We start from the raw sequence: 14,731 nt of genomic DNA, 5'->3' as shown, positions 1-14,731 counted from the left end.
CCCTATGTAGATTTCATCTGGACAAGAGACATAATGTAGAATAAAAGAAATTAACTCATCGCCTGAAAAAGATAAGACAAGCAGACTTTGGCAGGATAATGTAGATGCAGCTGGTGTGAGGAAAGTCACCTGCTAATTTGTACAGTTTAAATAATTTTTGAGATAGTAGTTCGATTTTTCCATCCTGTAAAGCTGGCTACTAAAAATATTGAGCTCAAGAAACTTCTAGTGAATAAAGCAGTGGAAGCATTTGCATTTTGATAACATAAAGCAGAGACATCAACATGTGGGCAGCAAGCTGGATGTGGCATAAAAGAGCAGCTAAAGAACCTATATTCTCTCTTCTCATGTTAGTCCCTGAATTTGGGACGTATGATGACCATGGACATGCCCATCTATCCCATGACTAGGTAAGAGCTGACCCAGCTAATGACTCTCCAGGTTTTGCCTTTGGTCTTGTTATGTTAACCTAAGTCTTAACTGTTAGCTAAAGGCTGATCAAAGTGTGGAAAAGATGCCTTTTCCACTTGTCTATACTCCTCGTTAGTTTGTGCTCTTGTTTAAGTGTGGTGTTCTGCCCCACATGTTTGAGACCAACATTAACCTCTTTTAAACTTAACTGTTAATGAAGTATGTTGCCCAGTTTCTAGGGCTGATTCCAGTCACATTCTTGGGCCTATTTTTTTCCTGTTACTTTAGCCAAAGAAGGGTTGTGCTCTCTGTGGTCTACATAATTTTATAACATGACAATTTTGTAGAAAAGTTGAAGTTGTATGAAAAAAGTAAGATGGAATGATTCTATCTGAAGCACACTGCTCCTAAACATGAGGTGTTAGTAATACTGATCAACAGCACCTAATAGATGGTCTGGCTTTTTATAATTATAATATATGTAAGTCTTAAAGCCAAATCTTCTTTCATTAGTCATCTCATTAAATTTGTCTGGGCCACTTATATAGCTTTGAACTCTGAGTATGCACATGCATTTAAACTCTACCCAGACTGACCTCACAACCTGGGCTAAATCTTTACAGACTGCTTTTGCTATCTGATCATGAAGATTGTTGTCTGCTTCAAGAAATTTTATACCATTTTGAGTGTAACATTGTAAAGGTACTGCGCAAAGGTGCTGTAGGTACATCTTCTAGAGTACAAAAGTGATTTAGGTTCTAACTGACATTTTAAAAAACAGCTTGGGCACTGACTTTTAAGGCTTGACGATTTGGGTACCTAAAAGAGGATTTCAGAGGATCTTAGGCAGCAGACGCAATGCTGAAAATCTCCCCTCTGCTCAGTGGCTATCTAGCCTGGGCAGCAGTCAGTGGGTGCTGCCTGACATGGCTGGGCGCTTAGTAGAATTGGTTTGCCCTGAGCTGATCTGGTTTCCCAGCCTGGCAAGCCAACTTGTGATTCAGGAGCTGGATGTGCTGGGACTGAGCCCTCAGGAGCAGAGAGTGGAGTGTAACCTAACAAGCGTGTTCAAAGCATAGCTAATGCACCAGCAGAACCAGACCCCTAAAAGAATATAGCACACCCCTATCCTCTACATTTTTATCTTTTTTCCTTTCTGACAACCTTGAAGGTTCACTGACTGAAAGGGAGGCAAGAGCACATGGATTTCATAACCCCAGTCAGCTGGAAGGGGGAGTCCCAGGTTGTGATCTCTGCTTGTGTTGTAACTTGTGTATTTTAGACTGATCACTCACTAGATTAAATAAATAAATAAATAAATAAATAAATAAATCCACCATAGTATCTGGAGAACCTCTGCTAGCTGTGGGACCTGGACTATAAAATGCCTCAAGCAGTGTGCTCTGTGGCTCACTTTTAGTGATAGTGCTATTCCTTTCCACCACTGCTAAACTAAGATGTGTACAAAATGACTCTGATGGAAGGTGTTCTTTTAAAAGAGAGCATGCACTCCCTTGGTACTCTGTGTACTGGTGGCATGAACATGGCATGTCAACTCTTTTTGCTGTGACAGTTCCATATTGTTTTCTATTCCGCTGCAGATAGCCTGAAGGGGACTTGCTGGCTTAACATCCAAGACAGTCGCTGTGAAGTCAACATCAATGGTGCTACACTGAAATCTGAATGCTGTGCCACCTTAGGAGCAGCTTGGGGCAGCCCATGTGAGCGATGTGAATTAGGTATGCTCTCATATCCTCCTTCTTTTCGGAGAAGAGAGGAAGTACCACCAGATAGATTCTCATAATTTTCTTTATAGAAAACAAACAAACAGACAACACAAAAAGCCTATGAAATGAAGTTGTGTTATTTAGCATCACGTGTAATCTCCACTATCAGAGATCATTCTAGTAGCTTTGAAGTCACCAGGAAATAACATGTGAATAAATCTTTTAATAATTACATATGTTTCATCTCCACAGGGACTGTGCATTGGGGTAGGGGAAGTAAGGACTACAGTGATAAAGTGAAATATCTGGTGAAAGTCTTGAGGGTTTTTTATGTTGTGGGCTGTTAACACTTTTTCCAGCTGTTTTCAAACACATAGCTTATGTACAATTATTGATTGCAGAATAATACTACTATTAGATTACAGGGCTAGGTCTAGAAGTTGGAAGCAGGAATGCTAACTGTGTGCTCTAGTTTGCGGAAAAAAAACTGGGCCACGTTTTCCCCATAAGGTTTGAATAATGCCACTTGCAGCTGAACCAGTGTCAGGACGTTTTAGCCTTTCATTTTTAATTGGAACAGTAACTGTGGTACATGTATCCCATCTAACAAGCACGGTGCAAACAACATCCAACAGAGCTCTTAACTGCGTAATGCAGCATCAAGCAAAGATACTACTTTGGACTCCAGGAAGCAGCATGGTCAGGTTAGACTGGTAAAGCTAATCAAAAACTAATCAATCTAGAGAGCTAATGAGCTCAGAATGGGTACATTTGGCCATTTAATTTCCTATTCTCTAACTAGTTAGTTATGTTTCAGCAAGCTTTCATATCACTACATCATGCTACATTTTACATGCATATCCTAAAATAATGTCATTACTCAGATCCTTTATTAAGCTGCAGTGCAAAAAAAAAGGTTTTAGTGATAACTGGCATCACTAAAGCTTTAAATCTTCCTGCAACTTTACAGGAAATTTACCTTTCAGCTACATCTGAGTACAGCGACTGGTATGATTAGATGCTGAGCATTCTGGTCTCCATTAAGGAAAGCACATGAAAGAGTAACTGCCTAAGATTTAATTTCCTCAACTGTTCACTTAAGTAACATGTATGAGCCATTACTTTTCTTGATTGAGGCTAGAGCACTCACCACCTCATACAGTCAAATTATTAGAGACTTCTGAAGATACATTTTACTTTTAAATTATTTAGTCCTATATTTCTGTCATTCTAAATCATTGATACATCTTTCTGGCTTGATTCCAGACACAGCTTGCTCAAGAGGATTTGCCAGAGTGAAGGGTGTTACCTGTGAAGGTGAAATTTTTGCTTCTTACTCAAGATGTCAGGGTTTTTTTCCTTTGAAAATGAGATAAAAGAGGAATTATTTTGCTGTTGTTTGTGTCAGGCATAATCATATTGACCTTAGATGAATGCCTTCGCAGTTACTGTTGAGAAGTGTTATGTTACACTGTTTGTTGGAGAATATCAAAATGATACAAAGAGCATGGAATGAAAATTCTCCTTCAAAATACATTTAATCCCTTCAGTTTTTCCTTTCTGTCATCCATAATCCATCATCTTCTCTTAGAGAAGAGAATGTGGCATCTTAGTGCCCTATGACTTGAAAATCTTGCAAGAGTTCCTTGAGACTGAGCCACATGCTTGTTCAGAACAGTGTTCAGACCCTAATACAGTGTGAATGAAAGCCTCTTGCTTTCTTTCATGTAGCTGAAATTCTCAATAAAGCTGTAGTTGTCTCCTTCGAGTTAGCATATAACTCAACTCTTTGTTTCCCCAACAGATGTAAATGAGTGTGATGTTTTCCCGGGGGTTTGTCCCAACGGGCGTTGTGTTAACAGCAGAGGCTCATTTCACTGTGAGTGTCCTGAAGGACTGACACTGGATGGAACAGGACGAGTGTGTTTAGGTAAGAGCACACTCAACTCTGCCAGCTTTTTAGCTGTGTCCAACAGTTGTCCAAAATTATTCTCAAAGGGCTGTGAAAAGATGTTTGGTTTGTTTCTGAATTCCTCCAAAAGCAGTTTGTTAAGCGTGTGTTTTAGTTTATGGCTGCTTAGATATCAAATGCCTGTGCCAGTTCAGGGAAGAGCTGTTAATCCCTTGGGGGAATATGAAAGTTTGTGTTAAAGACTTGCTTTGCCTACAGTGCAATCAATAGGTTTTGCTAGAGTGCTGTCCTTCTTTGACTCCATTCACAAACAGAAATGTCTGACTCGCTGGGAGCTAGATGATAAGCAGTCAGCTGGCCAGCCAGCAGCTTGTAATGCAATGTGAATGGTGCTCTTCTCTATTGCTATCTAGTCATTTTGTGAAACTCAGATACTACCTTGTAGCATGGATATGGTGATGCAAATTGGTCTGTCTAAGAATAATCAAAGTGAGCGTAGATAAAAATAAGACTTATCTTTCTTGCACAGTGTGTCTTCTACTGACAAAACATGATGTCCGTGAAGACATACATTTCTTTAAGAAAGACTTCAGGTATAAAAAATACTGAACCCCTGTGTAAGTTAAGAAAACAGAAGTATCCTGTAGCAAGTGTAGTAAGCGTTATTAATCTGCATCTTTAGAAATCAATGGTCAAAGATGAAAAAAAAGTTAAAGTCTGGGTACTGGATGTTTAGAATAGATTTTGGAATCCATATTAATTTTTCTAAGCATTTCTAAGGACTATAAAAATATGATTCCTGACAGCATTGATTTATTTTAAGAAAACAGTGCAGTAAAACAAGAAAAAAAAAATTCAGCCCTTGCCTTCTGTCAAGGATTTTCCTACTCTATCCTTCATTTTTTTATTTCAACAGTGTTCTCTTTCCTCAAGCAGATTCAAATTTAAGTGAACACTTTTGCTTTAACTGCACTATGCCTTACTAGTAGCTGATACAGTTACCAGGTTGTGGGTTTTTTCAATGTGAATGTAGTTCTAGAGATATTTTTTAAAATAAGCAGAATTTTTAAAAGTGGGTGTGTACAATCAGTATAAATGTCTCAGAAAAAAGAAACAGTTAACAACCAAGTTTGCCCACATGCATGTACCTGTTATGTTTGTGCATATCATACACAGCTTTGCATGTTAGTTTCACTTGATATTCCACCCCACCGCAACCCTCCCCAACTTGGTAATTCTGTTGCCAGTCACTGGCATCTGTGGCCATCAACCCGCTATTACTTCTTAATGAGAAATTTGATAAGGACAGGTGTGAATTTAATTGCGGTTGATAGATATAATGAAAACTTGGAAGAAAGGAGCTGTTTTCAAGTGAGACACAGGGTTCCTTTACCAGCAAAGGCATGTTGCCTTTTCTTATTTTAATTTAAAAAATGACCTTTTGTATTACAAGATATGTGCCTTCTCCTGTGCTATGCAAGCAGTGTGCACTATGTCATGTATTTCTGAAATATGGTTATTTGCTGCAGGATGCACTACAGTGAATTTAGTACAAACAAATATTTATTAGCAGTATGTTTGCTGAATCTCTGGAAACGAAAATAAGTGTGATCTTGATGTGGAATAGTTTACAGGAAACCATGAGTATTTGAATGATTTCCATTTGTTATACTTGCTTCTAAATTTTTTAACTTCAGATGTGCATAGGGTAAATTTATGTTATAAATCTGAAAAACTTTGAAGGGCTTATATGGAAAACAGTTCAGCAGCTCATCTGTGTTATTTTTAGATCTTGCATCTTTTCCAAAGCTTTCGTGCTAAGCATTTAAGAGTTCTGTTAGGTTTGCTAAAGCCTAACTTCCAGTCCAGTGTATCATATGAAACATTAATGCTTATATGGATCCTGAAAATACAGCTTGACCTCCAGTCCATTTCAGTCGTGTCAGGAGGTTCTAGAATATGCCCAGAAGCTATTTATCAGACAGGGTGTGTCCTTGTGATCTTTCTTACACACTGAAAATAACTCTTTTTTACTGGAGAGCATTAAGCTACCAATAAATTTCTGTATAGTATCACAGATGTCTTCTGTGGCACTGCTGTAATTGATACTGTCCATTTACCATTATTCGTATTATTTGCCAGATTTCTGGAATTGGGGCATAGAAATTCTCCTGTGTTGTAGAAATCAGCATGTAGAGACTTAACAACCCTTTTTTTAAACCAATTTTATATTTTAACAAATACTAAAAAATTTTCTAAAAATTTTCAACTATTTTTGTTTGCTGAAATACAGATAGGTGAACAGTGTGGATTGTACTGATGCTTTCAAATGGGTTATAATTATTATTTTTTCTGTATGTGAGATAGAGCAAAGCTGATTTTTTTCTGTGTATGGACCAGTGTGTAGTGCCTTTCCTGACAGGTGGGTATGCAAGTACAGATATTGCCTGCACACTTGGTTGATCTGTCTTTTGGTTGACCTGCTTTTCTGCAGATGGGACCCTTGCGTATAACCATAATTAATTTTTCTGGAAACCATATTGTTTGCTCCTGCTAACTGGTGTTAAAATAAGCCTAACAATGGTCAGCAATTTTTTTTTCTGTAATCCTTGTATTATTAAATTAATTTAATAATATAAACATAGATAGGAATGTTTGGGGTTTTTACCATGAATGCAGGTCAATTTGTAAATGAGAATACCTGTTATAGTAGAGAAATACATGTCTCTGATCAATCAAATACACATAGAAACCTAAAAAGTATAGTCATGTCAGAGTAATGGTGTATCTTGGTATTCAGAGACAACAGAAGAAATGCTTGTACTTTTATGTGGTACAACAGAGATCCAGAAACTTAACTATAGTGCAGTATTAGCAACTTAAGATGTTTGAACATTGTGCAGAGGTGTAGAGTCTTGAGCAGAAATCTGTCTCCCAGAAACTGAGCCTCACATGTATTCATGCCTCAGAAATAGGTGCTTCTGAAAAACACAAAACTTCAGCAAAAGGTAAAATGCCTATATGTTGTTGTAAAATGAGCAGATATTCGCATGGAGCAATGCTACTTGAGATGGGACGAAGATGAGTGCATTCAATCTGTGCCTGGCAAGTTTCGTATGGATGCTTGCTGCTGTGCTGTGGGTGCTGCCTGGGGCTCCGACTGCGAGGAGTGTCCTAAGCCTGGCACCAAGGAATATGAGGTTCTGTGCCCCAGAGGTCCTGGGTTTTCCAACAGAGGAGATATTCTAACTGGCAGGCCATTTTATAAAGGTAAGGGTTCATTCTTGGATCTAAAAGTGAATTATAGGCACATCTGGGTGAATATTCTAAGGAAATGCAGGATTTGTGTCTATGTTTGTTATGTACTTGAGATGAGAGATGTTATAAAGATGTTTGCCTGAAAGAGCTGACCTTACAGCTGAGAAACTCTATGCTTGCATGGTGCTCAAGAGTGTTACAGGAGCCTAGAAGGAAATGGTGCAAAGTTTCAATTTGGTAAGGAGAAAAAGGAAATTCATGTGACAGGACTGAAGGGAGGGGAGCTCTAAACAATGAGAATAACAGAAAATGTGCACCTTTTGTAATGTAGTGCTTTGCAAAGAGTAAACTGAGGGTCAGATGAGGTTATATAAAGTCAGGGAGTTAAGTTGTAAACATAAAATATTACTAAAATTTGGCCAGGGTTCTCTGAAAGAGAGACTGAAGAAGGATGGGTTCTTTCTATGGTTTACAGAATTAATAAGTGATTAAAAGGGAAAGGTGTCTGTTGCATTAAAATTACAAGGCCAATGATAACAAGGAGCTGCAGTGATAAAGAAGTAAATAAAAGCCATTTGTCCAGTTTTTACTAGCTTGACCTCCTGTAGAGCAAAAACAAAACTGAAGAGGCTGGAAAATATTAAGAAACCAGATCTGAGATGTTTTAGGTGGCTGAGGTCTGAGAAGAAAAACTGTAAATTTCTGCATGCAGAAGCTGGAGTACTCCAGAAATGTTTTGGTATTTTATTTATTTTTAAAAGGATGTATTCTGAAGCATTTGTCTTGAAATATGTTGAGTTGCTTGAGAAAAAGTTTAACAGATTGGAGCTTTGCTTCACCATAAATAAGCTCTGCTTTTCAGTAGTTACTATTCTCAGGCAAAACTCTCAACGTTCAGTGGTGATTTACTAAACAAATAAGAATTATAATAATGTTATAATTTATAATTTATTATTTTTATTAAAATTTATTCAATTAGCAATAATAAATTCTTAATTATTTAATAATAATAAAATCTTGTCCACTCCAAGATTTTTGCAAGGTTTTGCTTCTTGTTTCTGCTTTTGTATTTGGATCACACTTTTCTTCCATTCATGTCAATACATAAGAGAAGTTTGTTTCATCAGGGATGATTCTTGGTTAAGGACATTCATCCAGCAAATAGAGTGTAAGAAAAGCTCATTCACGTTTGTAAATGCTGTTGGGGGGTTGCATACGAGAGAGGCTGACACAAGAAAAACCTTCATTTATCCTGTGCAAGAGCCTTTAACAGCCTGTGTTATCCAGCTGTCCAGCAGAACACATTTAAAAGAGGTGAAACATTTCATTTGATATTCTACAAAACAAAAAAACCCGCTTTTCTGAACTGAGCTCCAGGTATCACTCTGGCAATCTCCATTTAAAAAAAAATCAACCAGCTAATAGTTACATCTTTTACAAGCTGGCTCAGGAACACCATGAATATTCACTGTGTTAGAAGGCAAAATAGAACGCAATTCACATATTGGCATCATGGGCAAAAGAGTCTCAAGTCAGGGTATTCCACTGAATTTGGTTGACTGCTGATTAATATCAACTTTTAATTAGTGGCTTGGGTATGGAGAAGCAAAGCAAGCATAAGCAATTCAACAGGTAGGGAAACATCGCTCCTCCCCTATCCCCAGACTTGACTTCAGCCCAGCACCTCTTCTCCACCCTTCCAGGTGTCCGGCCCCCATAGTCCGGTGGATGAGGCAGTTGGCAGCGCAGGGGACACTGCAACGGTTTCTCTTTGTCACCCCCTGTTGCTTAGTCTTTTCTTTCGCTGCTCCTTCTTACTCATTTCCTTTACCCTGGCATGGGGCTTCTCCATGGGACAGAGTCCCTCAGGGGTGTTTCTGCTCCACTATGGGTTGTCCACAGCCCATGCTCCTTCAGGATGTCCCAGCCCCAGTGTGGGTCGCTCATGTACTGTAGTCCCTGGGGAGTGTCCCTGCCCCTGCATGGATCACCCACAGGTCATGGTCCCTCAGGGATCTCCCTACCCCAGCAGGGGTTGCATGTGGTGCAATCCCTCAGAGGTGTCTCTGCCCCAGCATGCGTCCTCCATGGCCTAGCATCCTACAGGGTGTTCCTGCCCCTGCTTGTGTCACCTATAGGCCACAAGCCCTGGCATGAATCACCCACAGCTGCAGTCCCTCAGGGGTCTCTGCCCTGATGTGGGTCTTTGACAGGCTGTGGTCCCTCAGAGGTGTCTCTGCCCTGACATAGGTCCTCCAGGGGTTCCTCCTCAGTAATGAAATTCTGCCTTCCAGTCGTGCCTCCAGCAATGTCCCCTCCTGCTTGCCTCCTCGGTTTCATGTTTTCATTCTCCTAACCTGTGCAGGAGGAGGCCATCCCTCCAGTCTCCTGCAACCCAAACCCTGCCTTATGACCATTGCAGTTGGCAAGAAGTAATAGGAGATTGCCATTAATTATATATATATTTGTGCTTAAGAATGCTCTTTTGTTTTTATTTCACAGATATCAATGAATGTAAAGTGTTCCCTGGTATGTGCATGAATGGTAAATGCAGAAACACAATTGGAAGTTTCAAATGTAGATGTAACAGTGGGTTTACTTTAGATATGGAGGAAAGAAACTGCACAGGTAAGTCTGGCATTTTCCCCAGTTTTTCATAGCATCGTAAAATAGTCCAGGTTGAAAGGGACCTCAGAAGATCATCTGCTCCAGCCTTTTGTGGGAAAGGGAGGCTAGGTGAGATTATCCAGCACTCTGTCCATCTTGAAAACATCCTGTGATGGGGACTTTACCACTTCCCTGGGGCATTTTAAAGGAATTTGTCCTTGTTGCATAACTTGGTGATCTGGAAACTTAACATGGTTCATTTCCTTCAGTTTCTAAGAGCTTAATCTTCAGACAGAATGGCCAACTGTCTTCAGTTTCCCTTTCAAAAAAATGATTCTTTAATAAATGTAACATTCTTCTTGTACATGTATATTAGGAATTTTTTTAAATTAGTGTTAAAGATACTCAGGTCATGCTGTATCAGTACAACCTGAAAAATCAATAAGGATCAGCAGCGAAGCCAAGTTCAATGTTCTAACATACAGATTAATTTATGTTCCTTACTCTCTGGTCATTGTGTTACCAAACAGAGACTCCACTGCAAATTTTCATTTAGATTTGATAGCCAAGCACACCCAAAGGCACCTTTGCAGTTCTGACTTCAGTGCAACATTAACTCTAGAACAGATGTGCATTTAATTTAAAAGTTTAATATTTTGTTATTTACTGCCTGGAAAAACTGAAACAGAAGATAAGCTTGATAGTTTGTGGTTATGAGAACCCGGATGCCTGCATTGTGGGTGGCTCTGTGCTGAAAATGAAGGAGATTTTTTTATACCACACAGGCGTCTATGAGTGACTCTGAGTAATATGAAGTGTGGGTGGTAAGGCATGTTAACTGAGGTTGGTCTGGATGTTAATGTTGCCCTAACTGGTGATTTCCTTGGTTTTATAGTGATTGCATTGATGAGAAATGCATTTAACAAACTTTCTTTCTAAACAAACAAGAATAGGTCAGAAAACGTTACCTTACAAAAGCTTTTTTTTTGTTCTGTTTTTCATTGAAAGTTTCTTCTGATGAAAATGTTCCACTGAGCAGCTGTAGAGAACCACATTTTATTAAATTGAAGACTTTTTTTTGTTGTTTAAATTAGCAACAAAATGTTTTATAAAGCCTCTAGGAGGCCAGATACTCTCTTAACATCCCAGGCCCACCACATGGGTTACCATCGAACACCTCCTCACATCTGTGTGCGAGGACTGAACTATCTTCACCTGGCAGAAACCTGGCCATGAGGAGTGACACAGAGGCAAAAGAGACTCTTGCATGTGTTGAAAAAAGAACTGGTTTAAATCTTTAGCAGTTTCTTTAGTTAAGCTTATTCTTGCCTAGTTTTCCTCAACCACTTATACAAATGAGTCTACTGTCCAACCCAGCCCACCAACTTACTGCAGACATGTTGCTCTTCTTTGATTCCTTGCTCCCTGGATTTCTTGGATGACAGAACGAATCCTCTGCCCTGTACTGGACTAATGTCTTCATTGTTTCAAATATTCTGTTATTTTTACTCCCTGTAAAGATTTCTTAATATGTAGAAATTAATGACACAGTAGTAAATGAAGCTGAAGGCAGAAGGTAGAGTGGAGAACATGAAAAAAAGGCATTGAACCCTAGTTCACCCCCAAAACACTGGATGAGCAGTACAGTAAGGAAGAGAGAAGTCTGGAAAGATGTGAGGAGATAGTAAGTAACAGGCTATCCAGTTGTTCTTTCCAGTCCTCCCCTTCAACACTGACCTGTTTCACTGGATCATACCCATATTACAAATTCCTCTCTAGCTTCCTGCCTCACTACTGGTGTGTCTTACAAAGAGGTCTTGCTTCTCTTTTTACCTTCTACAAACCTGCTATAGTTTTCCACAGTAAGTTGCATTCAAACTTAACTAGTAAGACAACCAGTGAACTGTAAATCTAGCTTTCAAAGGAGCTACTTTAGTTCCTAATGGAAAGGGTATCTGTAAGCTTATAATTCTATTATTGGATAAATGTCTTCATAATAAGCAATTTAATATCAGTGGCACTGTAGTCATTGAGTCAGTTGGTCTCTCTGTAATAATACCAACTCATAATTTGTTACAGTTAGTAATTTCCTTAGAAATGTAATCTTAAATTACACTTAATGGAATCCTACTTGTTACATAATATAGTCTATAGTTGAGAGCTCTGAACACATTGCATTATGAATCTTTCACAAACTTCATATAATCCAATATTCCTGTAAATAGTAAATTAATTTCATTTTTCTCTGTTGATCTATACACTATATATGATTTCAGTAGAGTTAATTGATAATGGCCAAGTGTTCTCTTCTGTGAAAAGCGGGATAACCTTAAAATCTTGTTTGGTTTTTCTACCTCTCCATTACTATAAAATAGACATTGATGAGTGCCGGATCTCCCCAGACTTATGTGGAAGTGGTACTTGTGTCAACACTCCTGGAAGCTTTGAGTGTGAGTGCTTTGATGGTTATGAAAGTGGATTTATGATGATGAAGAACTGTATGGGTAAGTGTTGCCAGTATGACCTGGAGTCTGTCCATTTAATATACAAAGCCTGACTGACGGTACTCTTTACTATACTAGGTCTGCTCCACTGAACACTTCATAAGTATAATTATTGTGACTTGAACAAATGAGACAGATATACAGTAATTAGGACAGGTAACTGAGCTATGCCTATAGCTTTGCTTGTTCTTTTACACACTTCTGTATATATATTTTAGAATGGCAGCAACTGTTCGTTCATGTGGTTTAAAATGACTAATGAGGTATCCAAACATTTGGTAAAATTAGGAGTAGAAGGCTGGAGTTTCAAAAGCAGTGTGATTCACTTTTCCTTGACTATTCTAGGACTCAAGAAATTCTGAGAGCATTTCCTGAAAAAACAGATCTCTTTAATCTGTCTGAAGTTGTAAGAATAGATATGGAGACACCAAAAGTTACTAGCCACCTTAAAAAATCTTGAGTTAGTAATGTGGAGTACTTCATGAAGTACATCATGAAGTATATAATGAAATGAAAAGTCTGAGGTTTTCATCTTGATGAGGCTGAATGGGTCCTCCTTATTCCCCTTCTTGAAGATTGGATCAACATCTCCTCTCCTCCCACCCTAGATATCCTTGCCTAATTTCCATGACCTTTCAAGGATGGTCAGGATTGGATTCAAAATGACATTGGCCAGCTCCCTCTCAGCACTCATGGGTCTTTTACATGTCCTTTGTCAGCAGTTCCTTTCCCTCATTTCCCCTCATCTTTTTGCTGCTGCTGGTATACCCCTCACACCCCTTGCCAGGGTCAACTCCTGGTGGCTTTGGCTTTCCTAACCCCATCCCTGCAGACTCAGACAGTGTCTCTGTATTTCTCCTGCATCACCTGTTCCTGCTTTTGCCTATTTTATGCTTCCTCTTTGTGTTTGAGTTTTGCCAGGAACTTTTGTGCTTGTAATTGGAACTCGAGTGGTCCTATGCTCCTGTCACCTTTACTTGATTTCCTGCAAATTGTGATGCTTTTAAACTTCAAAAACCAGCAAAAAATCATTTCCTGAATCACAGATGAACGTAACAAAGAATCAAAACTGTGGAAGCTGAATAGCTTTCATGAGAGAGAGCAAATACAGAGAATCAATACTGTATGGTAGAGATCTGTTACCTGTAAGGCAAAGGCAGGGAAGCAAGATGTCACATAAATAAGTAGAGTGAGGAGATAAGAAGAGAAGTGACTTCTTGAGGGCCTTTTGCAGGAAGTAAGAAAGGGGGGGTGTAATGTTCAATGAAAACATTATGGAGTTGTGAGGACTATCCAAGTAGGAGTATTGCAAAAGAGATATTGAATTCTATCATCAGGCAGTTTCTCCCCTCATGTGAGTAACCTGCAAACCACAATGAAATCTTGGCTAAATACTCAGGCTAATGAAAGATAAAACTAGTCTGTCTCTCTGAATAAAATTCCCTAGTTTCAAGGATAGGTAGCCATAATGCTTCCTGGTGGTCCAAAAGTGTGAGTGCATTCTGCAGCTTGAATATCTTTTGGTCATATTTCTCTTCATCCACATCTACAGTGTTAGCTGTTTTTATCAGTTTTGTGAGTCAAATATTCAGTTTGCCATTACAAGCTGTAGCAAGCATATTTCTCAGCCACACAGTGACATAAGGCAGGAGCTATCAAACTGAATAGCCATTTAGTTAAAAGTTTACACACACGTCTGCATTAACGGCATCCATAGACAACAATTTCAATGCATACGTAAATGGGTGTCTGGTTGCATTAAGAATCACTTTTTTTAAAATATCATCACATTAATACATTGTTTTAAATAGCAACCATCCAAACAGTTGCTGTCTTCTCCTGTGTCCTGTGTCCCCTAGAATACTTAATTTTAAATGATGAATTTCTGGTTTTCTTGAGGGGAAAAATAGCCATCTTTAGAGTTAATTATGTATTGATTTTTGTTTGCCCTGTTATGCAGTATGAGGACAGGAGCAGCACTGCTTCAATCTGAAACAATCCTTTTATTTTCTGACCTCCAGATTTTGTCACTTACAGACACCGAGAATTGCTTTTCTCTTTGTTGCTTCTTAGTAATGATTTTATATTTGTCATGGTTTCTTTGCAGATATTGATGAATGTGAGCGCAACCCTCTGCTGTGTAGAGGTGGCACATGTGTGAACACCGAAGGGAGTTTTCAGTGTGACTGTCCTTTGGGACATGAACTGTCACCATCACGTGAAGAATGCATAGGTGAGTTTCAACTCAGAATAGTAGTCTTCAGCTTTCTGAGAAGAGCGGTCATTTGTGCTATGAAAACTTCCTGTCTCTG

At 38.9% G+C, this 14,731-nt stretch overlaps 1 protein-coding gene across 2 annotated transcripts in view; it reads left to right on the top strand.

Moving 5' to 3' along the window:
• The window catches only part of FBN2 (fibrillin 2), a 170,587-nt gene that overhangs the window by 101,035 nt on the left and 54,821 nt on the right, over window positions 1-14,731 (top strand). For both annotated transcript variants that reach the window (XM_049796454.1, XM_049796453.1), the window contains exons 21-27: window positions 2,013-2,150; window positions 3,405-3,455; window positions 3,943-4,068; window positions 7,093-7,320; window positions 9,811-9,936; window positions 12,291-12,419; window positions 14,527-14,652. In XM_049796454.1, the coding sequence (XP_049652411.1) occupies window positions 2,013-2,150; window positions 3,405-3,455; window positions 3,943-4,068; window positions 7,093-7,320; window positions 9,811-9,936; window positions 12,291-12,419; window positions 14,527-14,652 (924 nt within the window). The remainder of the gene's footprint in view (window positions 1-2,012; window positions 2,151-3,404; window positions 3,456-3,942; window positions 4,069-7,092; window positions 7,321-9,810; window positions 9,937-12,290; window positions 12,420-14,526; window positions 14,653-14,731) is intronic.

This window comes from Accipiter gentilis, chromosome Z (genome assembly GCF_929443795.1).
Source record: "Accipiter gentilis chromosome Z, bAccGen1.1, whole genome shotgun sequence".
NCBI lineage: Eukaryota > Metazoa > Chordata > Aves > Accipitriformes > Accipitridae > Astur > Astur gentilis.
Note: the sequence above shows the minus strand (reverse complement) of the source record. Positions and strands in the feature narration are given on the sequence as shown.